General features: G+C 39.9%; 1 protein-coding gene and 1 long non-coding RNA gene across 7 annotated transcripts; one reads left to right on the top strand and one right to left on the bottom strand.

The window, feature by feature from the left end:
- Positions 1 to 661: 661 nt before the first annotated feature.
- On the top strand, positions 662 to 5,643 carry LOC110985601 (uncharacterized). Of its 4 annotated transcripts, none has more exons than XR_015425773.1 (5): positions 662 to 810; positions 1,595 to 2,662; positions 2,945 to 3,036; positions 3,543 to 3,695; positions 3,915 to 5,643. It is a non-coding gene; the product is annotated as an uncharacterized LOC110985601 (long non-coding RNA). The 4 variants fall into 4 exon arrangements; XR_015425772.1 differs by having other exon boundaries at positions 4,298 to 5,643; XR_002599018.2 differs by having other exon boundaries at positions 662 to 805; positions 4,298 to 5,643.
- LOC110985588 (uncharacterized) lies at positions 4,516 to 19,005 on the bottom strand. Of its 3 annotated transcripts, none has more exons than XM_087138581.1 (12): positions 18,853 to 19,005; positions 16,191 to 16,260; positions 14,313 to 14,372; positions 13,808 to 13,961; positions 10,710 to 13,351; positions 10,002 to 10,178; positions 9,647 to 9,741; positions 8,368 to 8,547; positions 7,317 to 7,436; positions 6,955 to 7,048; positions 6,499 to 6,656; positions 4,516 to 6,329 (listed from the first exon to the last, which is right to left on the bottom strand). In XM_087138581.1, exons 2-12 carry the CDS (start codon positions 16,224 to 16,226, stop codon positions 6,122 to 6,124), a joined length of 3,924 nt encoding a protein of 1,307 aa, XP_086994707.1. In that variant the 5' UTR covers positions 16,227 to 16,260; positions 18,853 to 19,005; the 3' UTR covers positions 4,516 to 6,121. The 3 variants fall into 3 exon arrangements, with proteins under 3 accessions (XP_086994707.1, XP_022102408.2, XP_022102409.2); XM_022246716.2 differs by lacking the exon at positions 18,853 to 19,005 and adding an exon at positions 18,073 to 18,843; XM_022246717.2 differs by lacking the exon at positions 18,853 to 19,005 and adding an exon at positions 17,830 to 18,066.
- Positions 19,006 to 19,342: the final 337 nt, after the last annotated feature.

The raw sequence follows: 19,342 nt of genomic DNA on the forward strand, positions 1-19,342 counted from the left end.
AGTATAATTAAGGACACCCCTTTAATTTTTTTTTTACGTCTAAACATTTGAAAAATTTTGTTTTAATTGTGATTTTTATGATTTTAAAATTAGTGAGACTAAGTTTATAGTGGTAGACTGTAATTCTTTCCTTGTAAAAGTGGATACAAGAAAAATTACTGGAAATAATGCACTTCCGACATTACAATTTGCCTTTCACACAACTCCTTTTAATAAATTGATTTATTTCTTCAAAGATTTATTTTACACACCTTTACATTTTCAACTTATATCAAATTTCCACTTTTATTTCCACAATTTTACCCTACATGTAGTTTCGGAAATTGAATGTCTGTTAGATAAATTAATAGCATTTGGAAAATCATCCTAATCTGAAATTCCAGTCCACCCCTTCGAGTTTGGTCGCCCTCCGAATACGGGGCACACCACTGGAAAGCGGTTGCAATTCCTGTTTCCCTTTAGAAAACGAAGACACATTCACCTGCAAACCACGGACGTGTATAATAAAATTTTATATTAAAATTTTTAAATACGTCCGTGCTGCAAACGCTGAAAGTTTCCTAATTCGGTAACACTTTCCGAATTGGGAAACGTTCCCCCATTCGCGCATTTCCCGGACTGCTATTGCAGATGAATAGCGCCCTCCAGTATGGAATTTTTGGCCTGATGAAGTTGCAAAACACGGAAGACACTGCATTTCGAGGACGTCCTTACTCCATGTACTTATTCATGACCGGTACCGGTTGCTTGGAATCTGTCGCCATGGACAGTACGTCATTACATTGGTAGGGCATGGAGGAATAAAGTAAGGCAAGGCAGTGATTTTTTTCCCCATTTGTCCGACCGGACTCATTTGGCCTGATCATGGTCCGAGCTCCGACGTCGTTTTGTTTTACTTGTCATGGACTGTGCATGCCATCCTTTATTGCTTAAGCCTAGCATCAAGGATTAACCCACCATTGGTTCTACCAATACTAATTCCTAGCACCCGGCCGGATTACCAATTAAAGCCCCCCTAGTTTTAAACTGTTTGAATAAAACATTAATTCCAGTTGGCCTTGTCTACTTGAATGTTTGCGAACGTCACCAAACAGGTGTTTTATGGTCGTGGCGCAGTAACGTGACACAGACAAATCTGTGCCGGGGAGACGCCATTCCTGCGTGATCATCACACTCAGTTCGTGCACCGTGGCCCTATGACTTTGACAAGTCACAACAGCGCGTACCAACTGCATGCGAAAAGAATGGCCCCACAGTGATAATCGACTTTAAATTCTGGTCGCTGGATTAATCTGTACAAGTTACATTTATGCTTTAAACAGGACCGGTACACACAGGTTATCTTCGGTTAAAAAGTGACAATTTTTCCAACCGTAGAAGCAAATGAGCACTTTAGGCTGTCACTAGGTCATCCTGGCAACTGAATACCACGTTGCTCGCCTTTTGCACTCATTTACTATGAAAACACACCCCTAGAATTATGTATTGTGTTCAATTACATGTATTTTAAAAGGCCTTCACAGGAAGCAGATCGCCTTTGGAACCATTACATACTGACTGATCTTTTGGTTAACTTTTTGTTTCATTTGTGCAGATTTTCCACTCTACCATTGTCTACCTCCTCAAGATCAAGGCACAGAATTAATGGACACGGCCTGCATCATGTTTATGCCTTCAACTTTAATTTCATGTGTAACCCCCAAACAGTGCACATTAAATTCAAGTACCTCCCAACAAAAACGGACACATGACTCTTTCACAGGTACAGTACCTGAGCCCACCTGTGCACAGGAATTCACTGAGTTATCCTATACATCCTCTGCAGTCACCTGCAACACCAACCTGTCTTTGCAAGACCATAATTATGCGTCAGGTCAAGGTCATAGTGATAACCATGTTGTAACTGCAACTTCCCACGACCATAAGTACAGTCGTAGATCAGTTACACCACCTGCATCGCTCCCAGAAGGCCTTCCTGATTGCAAACAATGCAGCACATTGCTGGAAATGGAACCGTGTGTGACCTATGGCCGTGCCCTCCATTTGGCAGAACATATGTACAGTCGAAGACCTGTACCACCACCTGCCTGTCTCCCAGTTCCTGACAGTGAATCACGAAGCACACTAGTGGAATCTGGTGTGACGCATGGTAGTATCTTACATTTGGCAGAACATATGTATAGTCGACGACCTGTACCACCAAGTGCCTGTCTGCCAGACCATGACAGTGAAGCACAAGGCACACCACTGAAATCTGGCATTACACATGGCAATATCTTACATTTAGCAGAACATAATTATTCAAAGAGAAACAACCCTGCTGCCTTACTTCCCAACGTGAAAACAAGTACAGTCCTTTCTTGACCTGTGCCAATTACATGTACATATCCAGAAGAATCATAGTAACCACAACTTACCATATCAACACCAGCCATTAAATACCTCCTCAATGACCACGACTACACCAGGAGGGTCAACTAATCCCAACCATTAACTCAGGCATATCTGCCATGCAAACCAATCGCTTTGCAAGGCAAGAAATGAATTTTTGTCAGGAAATTTATGTCATAGCCTTCATTTGATACAATAAACGTCAACACACCAAAAGCAGCACTTCACAATGGAGAAAGAGTAGCTAGTCACCATGGAAATGAAGCTGATTGTAAGTTTTAAAGTCAGTGTTTTCCTTAACCTTTGTATTCAGACTTTGTATAATTCCATGTCAAACACTCCCAAATAACAGCACTTTTAATTTACTTCCATGCTGGATTTAAGCTCCCAACAGTTAACCATTTCATGTATACAAGTAGCTATTTTCCAGTACTATAATTAACTATTGCTTGAACTTAATGGAATCACGGAAAGCCCACACTGAACTGATTGAAAATGTTTCCCAAAATCAAGTACATGTATTACAAAAATGCCCTTTTCTTTTCATGTGAAGCTCAGCTGTTGCACACAAAGGAAAACCAAAGACAACTAGGAGGACAGGACCTCAGGCTGAATAAATCTGCTTTTCCCTCAACTTCTCACCAGGTACTTTCATTTCCCTAACGCCAACCCTTCAATAGATATTTTGACTCGCCAAGTTTTGGAGGGTACAGAGGGTTGGCATGGCGGCCATCTTGCAGGCCATAGCTTTGTTCCAGGGTATGCATAAAGGTTTCCTCACAAAGCCCCTAGTGCAGGAAGGTAGAGTCAATTTAAAATGTAAAGGGCACGGGCCTTGTGGTCCTGCACCTACATGTGTCTAGTTACTGGGGCTTTGGGGAGGTTTATTAGCAAAGTGAAAATAAGTGTAGGATAAACGCCAGTCAATTTAACAGAAATACCAACCTTGAACACTCTTCGAGCAAACAAGCATGGTGGTACATCTCACTTCACTGCACTTCTCATTTAACATTTTCCGACATCTGAAACTTTTTTGTCCATTCTGACACACGTAAGTTCTACTTGTATCCAAAATTATCTCAAGACAAATATACAAATGTGCTTGTAACTTACAACTGTTTTTTGTGTTTCAAATATTTCTCTTTACGCAGCCCCTGCAAGTGTCCTGAGTCACTTTTTATTCTGCCTTGACCCGTGTTCGTTCACCTACATGTAATTGAGCAAGTCTCCAAAAATGTAATCGGTCATGGTACGGATTGAAAGATGTCCTCTCATGAACAAACCAGCCCAACCACAGTCCACAGGTAACAGTCCATTTTACCAGTAGCTTTTTCCTTGAACTGATATCTATCTGTTATGAGGCAGGCTAACCTCATGTAGCTTCTGAAAGGAACTGGGAATAAAACAGGGTTCATTTCTTGTTTACAATGCCAAGCTTCCACGGTAGTGCAAATTCTATATAGTATCACCCCTGGCCCAATAAACTACATGCCAGGTACCACTGATTTACAAATATCTTACAGATACATTTATCTCAACTCGGACTCTTCTTATGCTTCCATTCGGGAGATCAGACACAACTGTAAGTCCTATTTACGATTGTGCCATTCCCCAAACCATCTCCATCCTGTACGAAGTCTTGATCACCCAAATCCTTCTGACATTATTACTGCAGTAAGCGCATGTAGATCCAATCAGAAAGGTAGCCTATGTTTTTCAATTCAACTACAGCACATGTACTTCCTATACCATTTCCATCATTTTGATCGCTGGTTTGCCTGATCACTGGCACAGACAGTCGTAACAGTACACGTCAAAGCTAAAGTTATCCTAATCTATTCCTTACTCTATAAACACAGTTACAAACACATAACACAGTTTTCTTCAAAATTGTCTTTTCGGGCAGATATTCCAGTAAATGGTATTACTCCATCTCCAATGCAAGGTCCAAACACCTGTCGAACAGATGTGACAGCGGCCACAAATACAGACAATTAAGCTCTGCCACTTTTTATCAAACACCGAGTTATTTTAAATAACTCAGTGGTTATAGTTATAATTCTGACAGAATGGAATAATGTGTATCAATCACATAGTAATAACTACAACAAGTAAACTACCAACTGCTTTAAACATATTTAAATGAACTTTATTCTCGCTTGATTGAGGCAATGGGGGTATGGAAACCGGGCAAAAAACTCGCAAACACATATGTATTTTAAACTACACTTTGTTGTTCAGCTGTACAGAAAAATAAAAGATTTTGCTCAGGGCAAGCATTCACATTAAACTCTCTGTATACATTTACGTGACCAACATTTCACTGCAATAGCTTTTTGAACAGGTTTTGAACAGTTGTTAAAAGCAGAGGAACAAACACAAGGTAAACAGTGTGCTTCCTATTCCACAAGGAACGGGCACACGGTACCAGTAATTTCTATGAACTGATAAACTAACAAAATGCCTTTACAGCTTGCTGAAGTTTTATACTGCACTTTGGTAGTAATCTCAGGCAGATCTAATTTTTACAAGGTTAGATATGAAGCTAACATTTCCTTTGGAAGTGCCAGTGAGATTTTTAAAAATCTCAGAATCTATGTACATGTACAACTTCCTTGTCGATAATTTTAACCACTTTCATACAAAAAGGAGGAAAAAGTACTATTCCCACAGATACGTGTAATAGTGTACATTGTATCAGCAGTAAGATATTGTCATGCTTCGATTTCACATTTTACCTCGAGTACAAGTGATCGTACATTTTGTAAGGGATGTCAATCTTTTGATGGAGTTAATGTCAGAAAAAAAAACTGCCAATATCCATGCCTCTAAAAAGTATGAAGCCGCAAGGCCACTCTTCTGGAATTATTTTCAAAGCTCTTTTCCTGGCTTTAAGTAATACTTAGTATAAGTCGTAATAATTAATGTTGATGATTTGGCCAAGGACACTGTAATGCTCAATCCCGGATGAGGTACCACAAAGTCTGCAAATTCATCAATACCATTCCCATACATATAATATATGTATATGGTTTGAAATGACCACTTTCGTAATGAAGGTTAGGTTGAAAATTGCCTTAGAGAGGACAGAAGTTCTGGAGACTACAGCACGGTGCATATGCATCTTTTTGTAAGAGATTGTCAAGTGATTGATGCAAAGCATGTAAAGAATGAGAATAAAATAAAATAATAATGAAAAGTCTGACCGGTCCGTATGAATGAAAGACGAAATAAACTGTCTGATCAAAGGACTTGATGGGTGTGAAGTTTGTTAGTGTTGAGTAAGTAGTCAGTATATCAATTAGCATTCACCTTTCTCTCCTTTTTGATTTTTACTCACTCCGGATCACCAATTGCTGTCTACTGCATTTATCTGTGATTTTCCCAACTGTGATGAAAGTACCTTTAAAATACACTCTTTTTGGGTGTGACGGACCATTTAGCATTTGAGCATTTTTTATGCATTAACACTGTGCTCGAAATATTATTTTAAATGCTTGAGAAAGTAGTACATTTCAAAAAATTCAATTTTGGGATATCAGAGAAGGTATTACTATGCAAATTGGTACGAAAAAATTCTACACTAAGTTACCCGAAATTCCTCCACGATGACATTCATGTTGTAGAACACATTTCCATTGCGCATAATCACCAGGAAACACAAGAAACTTTGAAGATTCTAAATACCTGTAATTACATTATATAAATTATTTATGAAGTCACATGTACATCAACGTGCATAATATACCTGCTGCCATTGGTCAGAACCTTGTAACACTACCTGAGACCCGCACAGATGGGCACTCCTCAGACTGTAATTGGTGGGATGAGATGATGAATAATTCATGAGGTTACCAGAGAAGATTTCCCACTGATGAAGGCTTCCATCAGACAGTTTAGCCAACAAGGTGTTCTTGGATACTGCACAATCTACGCAGCTGTTCAAAAGAAAGATACACTGAGAGTTATAATAAATCCTAACCAAAGAACTGTATGCTGGTCTACTTGTTTAAGTTGCATTTTTTGAATGTGTAGTTAAAATTCCAGTGGTTCTCTTTTCAATTAAAAAAACCTGTCATAGAATAAATACACTGTCCATCTACCTACTTGGCATGTGCATGTTCCATGGAAGTTTGGTACTCCATCAACTTTGCCATCTTGTCTGTGAGTGGATTAAGCACTACGGCAGCACCGATGGGCTTGGAACATCTCCTCTCTTCCTTGCCAACGTCATCATGGAAGACGATGACGACGAATAACAGCCCCTGCCAGAAAATAAACACAGCTTGTGACAGCTGACATTCTCATTTAGACATTTCACCTGTAGTTCTTTCAATAGTATGCCCTTACCTAATACCGCGATAGTTCAATTGGCCTGTCATTTTTTCCACCTTCCAAATACACAATACCCACTCATGTTGCTGGAGGTTCACCCACAAGTATAAAACTTGAGTCCTACATAGTTTCCTAAATGCTGTAAGCAAAATGGTAATTTCTAATGCTTGTACAATTCTCTTTCAATTAAAAACAGGACTTTTGGGAATAAATTTCTTTCTTACTCACCGACTCTGCCGTTGCTTTCAAGCATACAGTATGACTCCCACTGTCCACACACTTCATTGGGATTTCCTTTATGAGCTCTCCACTTGTATAATTCCTGAATGAAAACAGATTTTAAAGTAGACCCGGCCCTTAATCTATTTAGGATTGCACATAGCTAAGATAGTTCATCATAGTCAGAATATTGCCATGTGTATGTTATTTTCTTTAAAGCAATTGAAATCTGAAACACGTAAGTGCCAACTCTGACCACATAAGAAAGTAAATGGAAAAAGCAACAACTGGCAAACGTGAAAAGATGTTTAGTAACAATAACTACTACAAATACCAATAGAGCTGATGTCCAGATAATAAGTGTTACTTGCCACAGCATTATATTGTTGTGTGCTGTTGATGCCAACAACATTCCCTTCACACCTTCTACTTGCAACAATGCGGTCAAACTGGTCTCCTGTCCAGTCCAGGACTTAACTGTCTGTACATTTCTACAATAAATAGCATAAAATTAAATACAGTTATAAACATGTTTGTCGTATAGAGGGGACTAAGATTTCTTGAATACAAAGTCTTTAGAATGCCACTTTCGAATTTTATACCTTGTGAAACAGTTGTTTTATAGAGGAACTTTGCAAAACTTATAATCAATACTTCAGTTATTTCAGTTAAGTTTTCATTGAATATAAAATATTTTTCTGTACAGGGAGACATCTTGGACAAGCCTAAACTTACTGTCTGGCCCCTATGGGTACACCCTTGTATTTAGGCCGGATATATGTCTGCTGAGCTCATTAATAAAAGTTATTTACTCAAAATATTCTATATTAGAGGGTCCTGAGAGCCATGGAACTGAGGAATTGAAGAAACATGAGACTGAACCTCTGGGCCGGACTCGGGGCTTCCAAATCTGTGCAATTTGGATGCAATCGGGTCTGAAAGTGGCACTGTTTGAGCCATGTTGCAGAGGGATGCATTTTTCAAAATGGCTACTTTCCCGAGCAGTGAAATTTCCTTCGTTTTAGGGGTGGTCTGCTTTGGTGAGAATTTCTCAAAAAGTCATTGGTCAACCACTAAAAATTAAAATGGGAAATGAAAGAGGACATGTGGATCATCATTTTTCTGTGCAGCCTGAACACCTGTGAGAGTTGTATTTTTAAAATATTTGTGAAGTATGAGGATTTATCACTGCTGTCTATGGGAATTTGTTTGTAGGGGTGCACCCCTATACTATCTATCTAACCCTAATTCCCTAGGGTGTGTGCAAAATCATATTAAAATTAGAGGATTCAGGAGTGTTACTCTAGGGTTAATCCCTTCATGTTGAGCTGTTCTTTTTGTAATGTCTCCTCGAGTGTCTTTGTGAAGTATGAAAACTATAATATTACCCACAATATTTACTAGTTTGTTGCACAAGTGTACCTTGATTCAATGCAAGCGTGAACTAGAAACAGAGCACTCTTTGCATTATCTTTGACAGCAACAGCAAAGCCTTCCTCGCCGGTAACGCAGAGTACATACTGGATTGGCTTTTCCTTTGAGTGTGCTAGGTCTACATCCAACTCTTGAGTTTCCTCAGTCACAGTGTCGTAACTTAGCATCCTAGAGATGAAAACCAAACATGGCATTGGTCATAGTTAAAGACAGGAAATGTGTCCTGCTTTCAAGACTCCATGAAAGTGAATTTTGTCCCACCCATTTTCAAAGCAGTATTCATACGAATGCAAGGACTCTGGAAAATCCAGCTGAAGACAAGCATAAAAGGGTTGAGATTGGAAGAGGAAGAGAATATCACCCAAACGTTGAATGGATAGGGTGTAGTGACATTTAACTATTCTGACTTTACAGGGCTTTTAAAAGCTAACAAGGCATGAGCTCTCTCACACATGGCTAGTGTAGGGGCCCACCATACAGTAGATTATGCCCCCCCCCTAATTTAGGGGGGGCATAATCTACTGTATGGTGGGCCCCTACACTATGATTATGTGAAACTTGCATTTGGGTTTTATGTACGAAGTACAACAAAGCTGAAAAATGTGAATGATTAAATTTCTATATAAATCCACAATTTGGGGGCTAAAAGTCCTAAAATCAAGAAAAATCGTGCGAAATCATAGCCCTGGTATGAACTGCCTAGAGATTGCCTCGTACAACCTGATTTACACTATTCATAACATCATGGTGTTGTTCCTTCTCTCACATTTCAACTGGTGCATGCCAAAGACGAGAACTAGTTTCCAGAAGAAAATGTATAGTTTCAGATGAACAAGTAACACTAACAACACAGTAAATTCCGGTTGACTTTTGACCCTGATGTACAAGACACAATCCCCATTTGAAACTGTTTTGTTCAACCAGATCCTCCAGAGTTTACAGCTTAACAATGATAGACTTCTTGGTAGGCACTTGGTAGTGGCAGACAAACTGGTCCTTTTCCACAGGTGTAGGCATTATCTTAACTACTGCACTTGCCTAGAGCTGGCGAAAGGACTGGTTTGTCTGCCACCACGAAGCAACTCAAAGTCTCCCATTCACAGCTACTTTCGGGACACATTTGGATATTGACTAGCTGTCAAATGTGGGTTGAGTCATTCTTCATTTTTTGCTTTGGCAGGACAGCATGACACCAGTCTCAACTGCAGTCCAACTTTTCAAACTTATCATGACATTCAGTGGCTGAAAAATTTCTAAGCGCACTTACCTGATGCCACATGTAGCAAATACACCAGCGACCACCAATGTCACCTTGTTGTGTTTACTGCATGGCATAAACCTGACACATAGGAACTCCTCATCCTTGAAAAGAAAACAGAAAGATAAAAGACTCATTTACCAACAATCCGTGATTTAAAATTTAAATACCCTACACTTTGCAAGCACTTTAAGCTGCTCTAAGTTACTACTGGTAAGCAACCTTTAGTCTAGGTATTCTTTAAGCAGTTTCTAAATCAAACACAGCGTATCAGTTTAATGTACAATAAAAGCCTCTTGTTTCTGCTCTGATTTTCAAACAAACTTTGCCCACTGTTGGACGTTAAATGTATAGTTACGTGTACCTGTGGTATGATCCAAGACTTCAGTATGTGCCACTCTTGTGTATCTAAGTTGCTCCTCCAGACGACCAGTGTGTGTTGATAGAGGAAAGCAAGCAGGCTAATGTTGTGTTCATTCATGACCATGCTACCGCCTGTGATGGCTGTCACTGTTAGCGTGGCCTCCCATGGTAAATCATGCTGAGAGAATGAAAGACTCATTTAAGCCTTGTAGGAATGGATCCTTTGGGCTGCAACTAGTAAGGGCACAATTTAAATTACTTATCAAACCAAAAGAGGGAGTGCTGCATCAGCAAACCAATGTGCAAAAAAACTAAGCATCCGGTAAAAATGGTGTCCAGGCCAGCAAAAAGATTTGAACAGGCAGCAGCACAAACCTGCTGGGTGTACGGACAAGCTGAGAAGAGCTCACATTGAATCACGATATGGTAACAGACGCCAACTGATGTATAATTGATTAATAGCAACAGTGGCTTTTTTTTATCATTAAAGGTGTGTTCATGCAAGCAGTCTATAAAAATATAAGCAGTACAAAGATTCATAGGTTTTTTAAAATTCAAACCTTTCATCACAGCTTTTTGTCAAAACAAATCGGCAGAAAGTATTCACACAAGCAAAAAATACTATATATGCACTGCCTAGCTTATTAAGTCGTACTGCAATTCAAAGATAACACTCAATTGCATTCAAATGAATAGTGCATATATGTACCTGTACACATCCCATGAAGGCTAACTCATGTCTGCCGCTTTTCTCTGTTTCCCCCAACACCTCATCACCATCTTCAGATATTTTTACTTCACACTGAGACATCGTTGTTGGCTCCTCAGCTCTACCCGGAGGTGTTGCCGTGGCCACCCCTGCAAACGGGGATGTTTGTTGGATGTTGCCTCTCCTATCGATGGATGAACTCCCAGCAGCTTCAGGGATTACATTTGGTGGTGTGACGTTACCACCTGCTGGTGTCAAGTTCAGTGTTGAACATTCTGTTGTACAGCTCTTACATACAACTGCTGCTGGTTTGCTTGATAGTTGAGAAGAGACATCAGGTACATGTAGCTGTAAGCCTGAACATGGAGAACATTGAGATGTGTTGCATTTGGAGTTACCACTTTTAATGGCAGAAGGCTTTCCCTTGTCTGTGGCCTTACACTCAGTGTGTGAGAGTCTTTTGTGACTGTCTCCAGTTTGATGCCTCTGGAGGTCCTCTCCCATCATCTTGTTACAAGGTGCAAGTGGTGAATCTCCCTTTGAATGAACCCTATGGTCAGCATCTGGACTGCAACTAGGGGACCACCCTGGAGTGCAGCCAGGGTTGGGGAAAGCCATGCTACAGTCTTTGTGGAACTGACTTGGTGAGAGTTGGCTGTGCAGAATGGTCCTGCCTTGGGATTCCCTAGTGTTTCTACCAGCAGTCTTGGCACACACGTTCACTTTACAGCTCACAGGTGACAAGTCCTGGATGGGACTAGTTGTTAAATTTTCTCCCTGGTGACAACATTTTGGAGCATCTAATCCTGCGGCTATCGTTTTCATGCCAAAATTCTCTGCAACTTCACCACCATCACTGGAACCACTGCGTGCATGATCAGTATGTCCATGCAGCACTGTCTGATAACTTACAACATTTGTCAGAGCACTGGGTGCGCAGGATTCACAACCCAACTTTGTTTTATTTGCAGCTTGACAGTCAATCTTTGTGACATCTCTGATCTTGAACTGCTTCTCAACATCATGGTCCACTCTGCCATCTTGTTCATTTTCAGAGTTCCTCCAATGTAACGAGGTGTCTGCTGCACAGTTGCTCTGCAACTTGACCAGCATTAAAGTTCCAAAGTCCTCCTCTGGTAATGCAAATTCAGTCTGAGATAACTTGGCTTTATGAAGCCCACGAAGTAGTTCAACAGCACAAAAATCCTTGCATGATTTGACTGTAGAGTCACTTCGAGTACATGCAGGAGGCAGATCAGGGAGGAATTTGTTACTTGTGATGCCTTCAACTGATCTAGCCGATTCTTCAGAGGCTGATATAGTATCGTCTGTGCACAGTGCGTCACTTGAATAACATCCTTCTGCCGCTACAGTTGTGCTTAAATCTCTACTGGTGTCAGTTTTGAACTCAGATGTCACTAGGTTGAATCTGCATTTCCTCTGCAGTCTTTGATTCCTCGAGCCCCTCACAGATTTCACACTGTCACTTGGCTTTTTGTAAGTCTTCTTTTGCATCGATTGGACGGCACTGACTGTCAACAAGGATTCTGAGAGCTGAGACCTGACAGAGTCTGACTCAGACTCTGGAACAGACCCAAAACTCGTCAGAGTCTTGCCACCTGCCGTACGCGTAAGTGAAGCAATCTCTCGTATACATAAATCCTTAACAGTATCCGAGTTTTCAGTTGAAATGACTTTTTCCCTCATTCCTGTTGTATCCCTGTCTAGATATCTTTGGGAGTCAGCTTTGTCAAAGTTACTTTGACTCTGTGGGCACTGACTGGAGGTCATGCTCCTGGTGTGCCTCACATAATACTCTGCTGGATACATCAACCCCTCAATCCATGTATGACTGCCTTCTTCGGTGCTCTGGGATTCTACCACCTCCTTGAAGCTGATGTCAGAGGCAGTCAGCTGACGAGGCACCCTGGAACGTCTTCTACTTTTCCGACCAGCCCTCTTCGTTCTCACTTCAGTCAAATTTTGACATGAATTTTCTGTGTCATTTTCCCCGGAATGGGTGGTACCCTCCGAGTTTGGTTGAGTAGTGTCTTGAGGAGGTTGTTCACTTGGTCTCAATTCTTTGATGTCTTGTAAAATCGCTCCATGCAAATGACTGTCAGACTGCACACTATTCTGGCTATCATTGTCACTTCTAGAGATATTCCTGTGACAGCCACTAGTGACAGACTCCTTCAGGTGAGAAATGGCAGTTCCACGAATGCAACCTCTTTCATCAAAGCTTGTATTCGAAAGTTCGGTAAGCTGGGACTCCGGGACAAGTGTAACCTCCTCAGCCTGTCTCCTGTCACCTCCAGTACCAATTGCTCTGTCATTATCAATGCTGCTACCCAAACCACAGGAAAGGAATGATGGTGCTGGTGCCTGAACAAAATTATCTTTAAAGGGTTTGGGCGAAGTTTTCTTTGTCTGTTGCTCATGGCATATCTCAGATGTTTCAAGACAGCTGTCTGTAATCTCCACGTGGACACCACCAAGAGAAGTCTGTATGGATGCATTCTCCTTGGGAATGCTAAAGGATACACTGCGTCTCTTTCTCTGCATGCGTTTTGTAGTCATGGTGGACTTGGGACCACCTTGCTTCCTGACTACATTAGTAACTGATTCTTCAGACAATGCTCCTAGACACAACATACAAAAATTGAAACTAATATGCAAATTAGATACAGATTAACCACTTATACTAATTCATTATATCATTCATCATCTTAAACAGAGGTTACTTGCCTTAAGTCCAAAACACCATTACTTTGCATGAGATGTGACACGTTCAATGTTAGAGGATCCAAAAAACCTCCAGACAAAAATGACATTATGAACACCCTTGGGTGTGCATATGCCAAAAGGTCATATCCCACATCACTGCAGTGAACAATTCTTAACCACTTGACAGCAGATGACGTGTACACACACACAATTTACCTTATTTGTTCCACACAGGACATGTATCCTTGTTTAAGAATTCTTTTTTCATTTCCGTGGTTTAGGAATTTTCAGGTGAAGAAACCCATCCCTAGCGACTTTGTTCGTGTAAAAAAAATCTGACATTAACTGGCTAATTGTCACACACAACGTACCAGCTCCTACAGATGACTCCTCAGGCCTTTGATGTGCACCTGTTCTCCTCAGTGAATGGGTACAAGAAGGGGATGCGTCACTGCTTCCAACTTGCTTTTGCTCTGCGATTACCCGATGCACATGGCTTCTGGTTCTCTTGGCCTTTTCAGATTTCTACAAGAGATACTTTGCAGTTAAGTTACACAACCACTCCAACTCAAAATTTCTTAAGTACAAAATCAGACATTTAAAAAAAAAGTTACTGCAAGGAGGGCTTTTTCATACGTCATAAAAATGTGTCAATCTTTCCAATTCACTCAATCCACACTTTTCCCTGAACTCAATTCAGTTTCTTAGGGCTTGGATTGTAATATATATATGTACATTTAAAATTGATGGCATAAATCCATCCAAAAGTTCACAAATTACACAAATATGAAGGTCTACCTTCCAATTGTGTAACTTTTTTTTCCATATAAACATGTATCAAATAACTGATTAAAAGTACAAAGAGTCAATACGTACCTCAACTTTTCGAAGAGTGCGTGCATATACCCTTTTCATGCTCTCTAATCTTTGCCTGAGCTGAAAAAGCAAACACGAATAATAATAACGGGGACAATCAATTCATGCATATTTGTCACCTGCTCTGTAAAAAAGAGTCACAAGTCTCTGGAGCTACTTTTGAGTTTACTATTAGATTGAGGAATTTGAACTCTTTCTTTGATGTGTCACTCAGTTTGGTACAGTGAAAATGTACATTGTGTAGGTGTTAAAATGTTGAGGATTCCTATTGCTTAAAAACTGTGCGAAATTCTTTCAAACTTTAACTCAAAAGTGGCTCTGGGGACGTGACTCATTTTCACAGAGTGGGTCACAAATATATACATACACGTACATGTACATGTATGTAGTTCAAAATTCCTGCAATAATTGTTGAACAAAATTAACATTATTTTGTTGCACAGAGAAAATTTCTGACAGGAAATCCTGTTAATTACATACATACATGTATATGAAGCTTTGATAAATATTCCATGTCAAAGGGTATTATAAAAGCTAGGATTTTTCAAGTATTTGCTAGTTGGCAATCAATTTTCAGTGTTTCTTCTTTAGATGTGCATCCACTAGAATTTTATGAGAAAGTTCTACATCTTTATGAACACCCTTGTGGAAACTAAATAGCTGTGCACAGAAAACTGTGGCGTGGACATAAATATGATTAGGGCTGTGCCAAATATCGGAATATTCAATCGATTCTCGAATATTCAACTATTATTTTTCGTACTTGAATATTTGAATGCAAAATTTCATGAAAGAGAAGGGTAAATTTTCTGTTTTTAGTGAGAAAATTGCACTATGGAAACTTGTTCTGCAGATTCCAGACGCATGATGGCAGCTAATAATATGCGCCATCCTAGATTATGGAAACAGCCCCCTAGGGTGTATGTCAAATCGTATTGAAATTTGAGGATTTGGGACTGTTAGGGTTATCAAAAAAAGATGAATGTGCCAAGATAGTTTTCCTTGTAATAATAATGTATTGATGAAAACTTTGTTGAAATAAAATAAGATGACGATATTTCTACTTGAAATTGAATGACTGGAGGTCCGAAGAAGAAGATGGATGCATCTGAAGAAATTGTAAGTAGTCTCTCAGCAACCACAAATTGTGGTGTCGGAGACATTTTTTTATTGCAGCAACAACTTTGCTAAATCGTGGCTGGAGACGTCCTACGGTAAATGTGAGAAGATACTGATTGCAGAGTACAGTTGTGTGCATTATTGTGATTTTGTATACAGTTGGTTCATCAACATTCTGCCGGCTGGTACGACCGAATCCTTGATCGAATTTAAGGTCAAATACTCAAGTAGTCAATTATTCTAATTGACTCAGTCCTATATATGATACATTTTGACTGCATGTAGCAGTTTCCAGTTGAACCAACAAGCTTGCCAAGTCCAACAAGTCCATATTTGCCTAATACAGTAATTGAGGACTGACATCAGGGTATACCCAGCCTATTCAAATGTGTTAGGCGGCCCACCTCACTGATTTTAGTGTCCACCTCAGGCTTTTCTGTTGGATTTTACCACCTCACAACCAAAATAGACAAAGATGGAAGGAAAAAAGCAAAAGAAATTAGATCTTTTGAAAAAGACAACTTTCAAATTGTTCAGAATGGTAAAGAGAGACACATAATGCAAGATCGATTTATTTCAGAGGGGAAATTTGGAGTAAATGTACTTTTAAACAATACACAATTAATTTTGGAGCTTTTTAAAACACTTTTGTTTTAGGCACAAGAACTTTGGCAAAATTTGTTTGACCACCTCACACATATCAGTACCCCGGAGGGAAACCCCGGTTGACACCACGGAGAAATTACACACAGCAATTACCTCATGCTTGTGGCTCGCCTTGGATGAATCAGCCATCTTGAAATCTGCTGATGACAGCTTTGTACAGCTTCTGTAAAGGTTTAATGGTAAAATGAATCCAAATTACAATCAAACGAAAAATTTTTTCACTGACAACTTTACCATTTTCCCCAGCGGGTAAAATGAACATGTTGCCAGATAAGAATACACTAAGACAGCAGGGCTTTTGTTAACTTTTGACCAATGGTATTTTTGCATCACAAAAAAGTACCGTTGCATCATAATATCAGTGGCACGCTTCTGAACCAAATTTGGCAAATGTCAGCATCTTCAATTTATTGTGTGCATTTCTACAAGTACAAGATCATGTCTCATCAGGGCCTTTGGGTTTTACCATCTACAATTCTACATGTATCTACCATGTTCACCCCATAATTTGATATTTTGTGACATTTTTTTAAATAACTAATTCCTGAAAGAGGCTGAATTTTACATCAAACTAAAGGGTATTTCCTCCTCACAGCATAGACCAATACTAGAATATTACAAATAGTTATTTGAAGACAATTATGCTATTATTTTTTTACTCAATGCATTGTCATTCCTAGACAGGTAATGAGCTTACTGTAGCAGCCATCTTTGAAAAAAAGTCTTTGTTGGTATTGGACAAGCAGTTGAGCCACACACATCACAACCTGGGGACTGTCCGTGTATTTGGAGAAGTCCCTTTATTGGGGGACAACATCAGTCCCTGGAAAGAGAGAATGTCCCTCTATATGGGGATAAATTTTTTCCAAGTGGGCATTGGGATCCTACCATTGCCCTGGGGATCCTTTCAATGCTTTAATTGGATTCAACAGAAGAAAACACCCAAGACTACCATTTAAAAAAATATTCTACTGTCTACTTCTAGGATTACAAGCAGGAGTCTACAATAGTGCAATGGCACATAAAGGGTGGGAAACAGACTGCTGAATTTATTTGCTGAAAATCAGTTCTTTGTGACATGGCACAAAATTTATTTATAACAACTTAAATAACTAAATATGAATGGAATACATGTATATGTGAGGAAAAAATCGAAAATAGTAGGGCCTACATGTATGTGGATATTTTTTACCTAAAGCCCACTTGGGAAAAATGTCCCCTTTTAAGGAGACATTCTTTCTTTCAGGGGACTGGATTTGTCCCCAAATAAAGGGACTTCTCCAAATACAGGGACAGTCCCCAAGTTGTGAAGTGCACCTCTCCTGACAAGCCTTTGCAAACCTTGTGTGCTTAGGCCTACATCAATTACAGGATCTGAATGACAAAAACAGAGGCCTACCTACCCCCAGAACTGTGGGGTCCAACGTCTGCCCCGCTCCTTACAGTTCTGGGGGTGGTTATTAAGCAGTCTTCATGATCACGATCTAACACTAACATAACTAACCATGCTAACCATAGGCCGTCCTGATACTAGTATAGGCCCTAGGCCTAACGTTTAACATAAAATTTGATAACATTTTTAAATTTTATTTTTTCCTCTTTTAAAATTTTCATCAAACTTAGTGATGCTACATTCATTAATACTACTACTAGCCTAATAATAGTAGGCCAAGGCTACTAAGTACTAAAAATCACTAGGCATCATGAAAACGGTAGGCCTAACATTACGTACATCGTAGTTCGTTGAACTGATGCTTAACTCGTAGACGTTCATGACGTTAGGCTAAAGTCGTCGGCATGCGCGGCCAGCCAGGGGAATGAGTGCGGCCAATGGCGAGCTGGCATGGCAGTGGCATTAACTGTGTCAACGGCCTACACTAATCCCGCCCTGATCTTCGTTATTCATCGTACAAAAAACAAATGCAACCATCTACGATACCATCTTAGTCTTACATAAACAAGTAACACATCTTACATCTCAAGTTCTCAATGTGCCGCGAATGTGAACCCGGTTCCAGGCCCCGACATTGAGGAAGTAGCGCTAAACGCGCAGTCTTTTACAAAAAAGCCGCCATCTCACACTCCACATAGACTGGTTCCCAGATTCGTGTGTACATGTACATACGGTACGACGGCGGGAGCGAGTCAGCACGCCAGTATACGAAGACCGCCCTCTCGCGTGACTTGAGTTGTAGGGGACATTTCTCCGTCATCTCCACAACTTTCCGTTCCCTTCAAAATCGGTGTCCCCCAACCGCAGAACTAATTTGTGCGCGTTGAGGGGAGCACAGATGATCTAAATATTTTACTCAACTGTCTTTGGATTAATGCAACTCCCAAACTGCCAGGTGATGACAAACTAGAAAAACACTTCTATATAAAGGCCTACATGATAAAGATTTTATCAGGAGCATGCAGTGCCACTTTTAGTCTTGCGGATCGCCACATGATAGATGAAGAACCATTTTTTCTTCTTTTCTGGAGGACGGGGTGTTTAAAGGAACAGAAGTTTTTTCAACTAAAAATCCCTTTATATTCTTTCTGAGGGTTGGGCTCTGTTTTTGTGATTTTTACACGCTTTTGGAAGGACTGAAAATGAAAAATGTTGCCTTTCATTATTTAAAAATATGACTCCTCTTTGTGGAGGGACATGGCGCCCATTTACCCCTTTCTGACAGGTTATTTATTTTCAACCATTATTTCATTTTTTGATAAAACTGATCCCTCCCCAATTAGGCCTATATTCAAAACCTACCCCTCTTTAGGGCATCATCAATCATTCCGGTGCTTGCTGGACCACTAGTAACCAGCAGAGGTGACTGTATTAATGTTTCTTTGGGCCTGAAAGCAGTGAGCTCTACGATCCTTCCACCTGTCCGTCAACGAAGCACTGCTCAGAATGATGAAAACTAGAAATAAACAAAGAAACGACATTCAATCATTCTTGCTCTAGAGAAATGGTTGGAAATCTACAGTCGATACCTGAAAAACACGTGGATTTTTATATCTACAGCTATTTACATGTACAAGTTATGCATTCAAATTCACAGATTTCCCAAATAAAAATCGGTTACTTGATTAATTCGTACCCAGCTATCCCATCTGCGTTGAAGATTTTCCAGTCCGATTACAAGTTTTTTTAGTGTAATAAGATGTAAGAGGGGCATCCAGAACTAATTTTGTATATATATAGGCCCTATTCTGGGAGAGAATTATCTACCCTCGTCGCAAATGATTAAATAAAT

Source organism: Acanthaster planci, linkage group LG07 (assembly GCF_054643075.1).
Source record: "Acanthaster planci isolate LZ-2023a linkage group LG07, COTS_SCS, whole genome shotgun sequence".
NCBI classification, from domain to species: domain Eukaryota; kingdom Metazoa; phylum Echinodermata; class Asteroidea; order Valvatida; family Acanthasteridae; genus Acanthaster; species Acanthaster planci.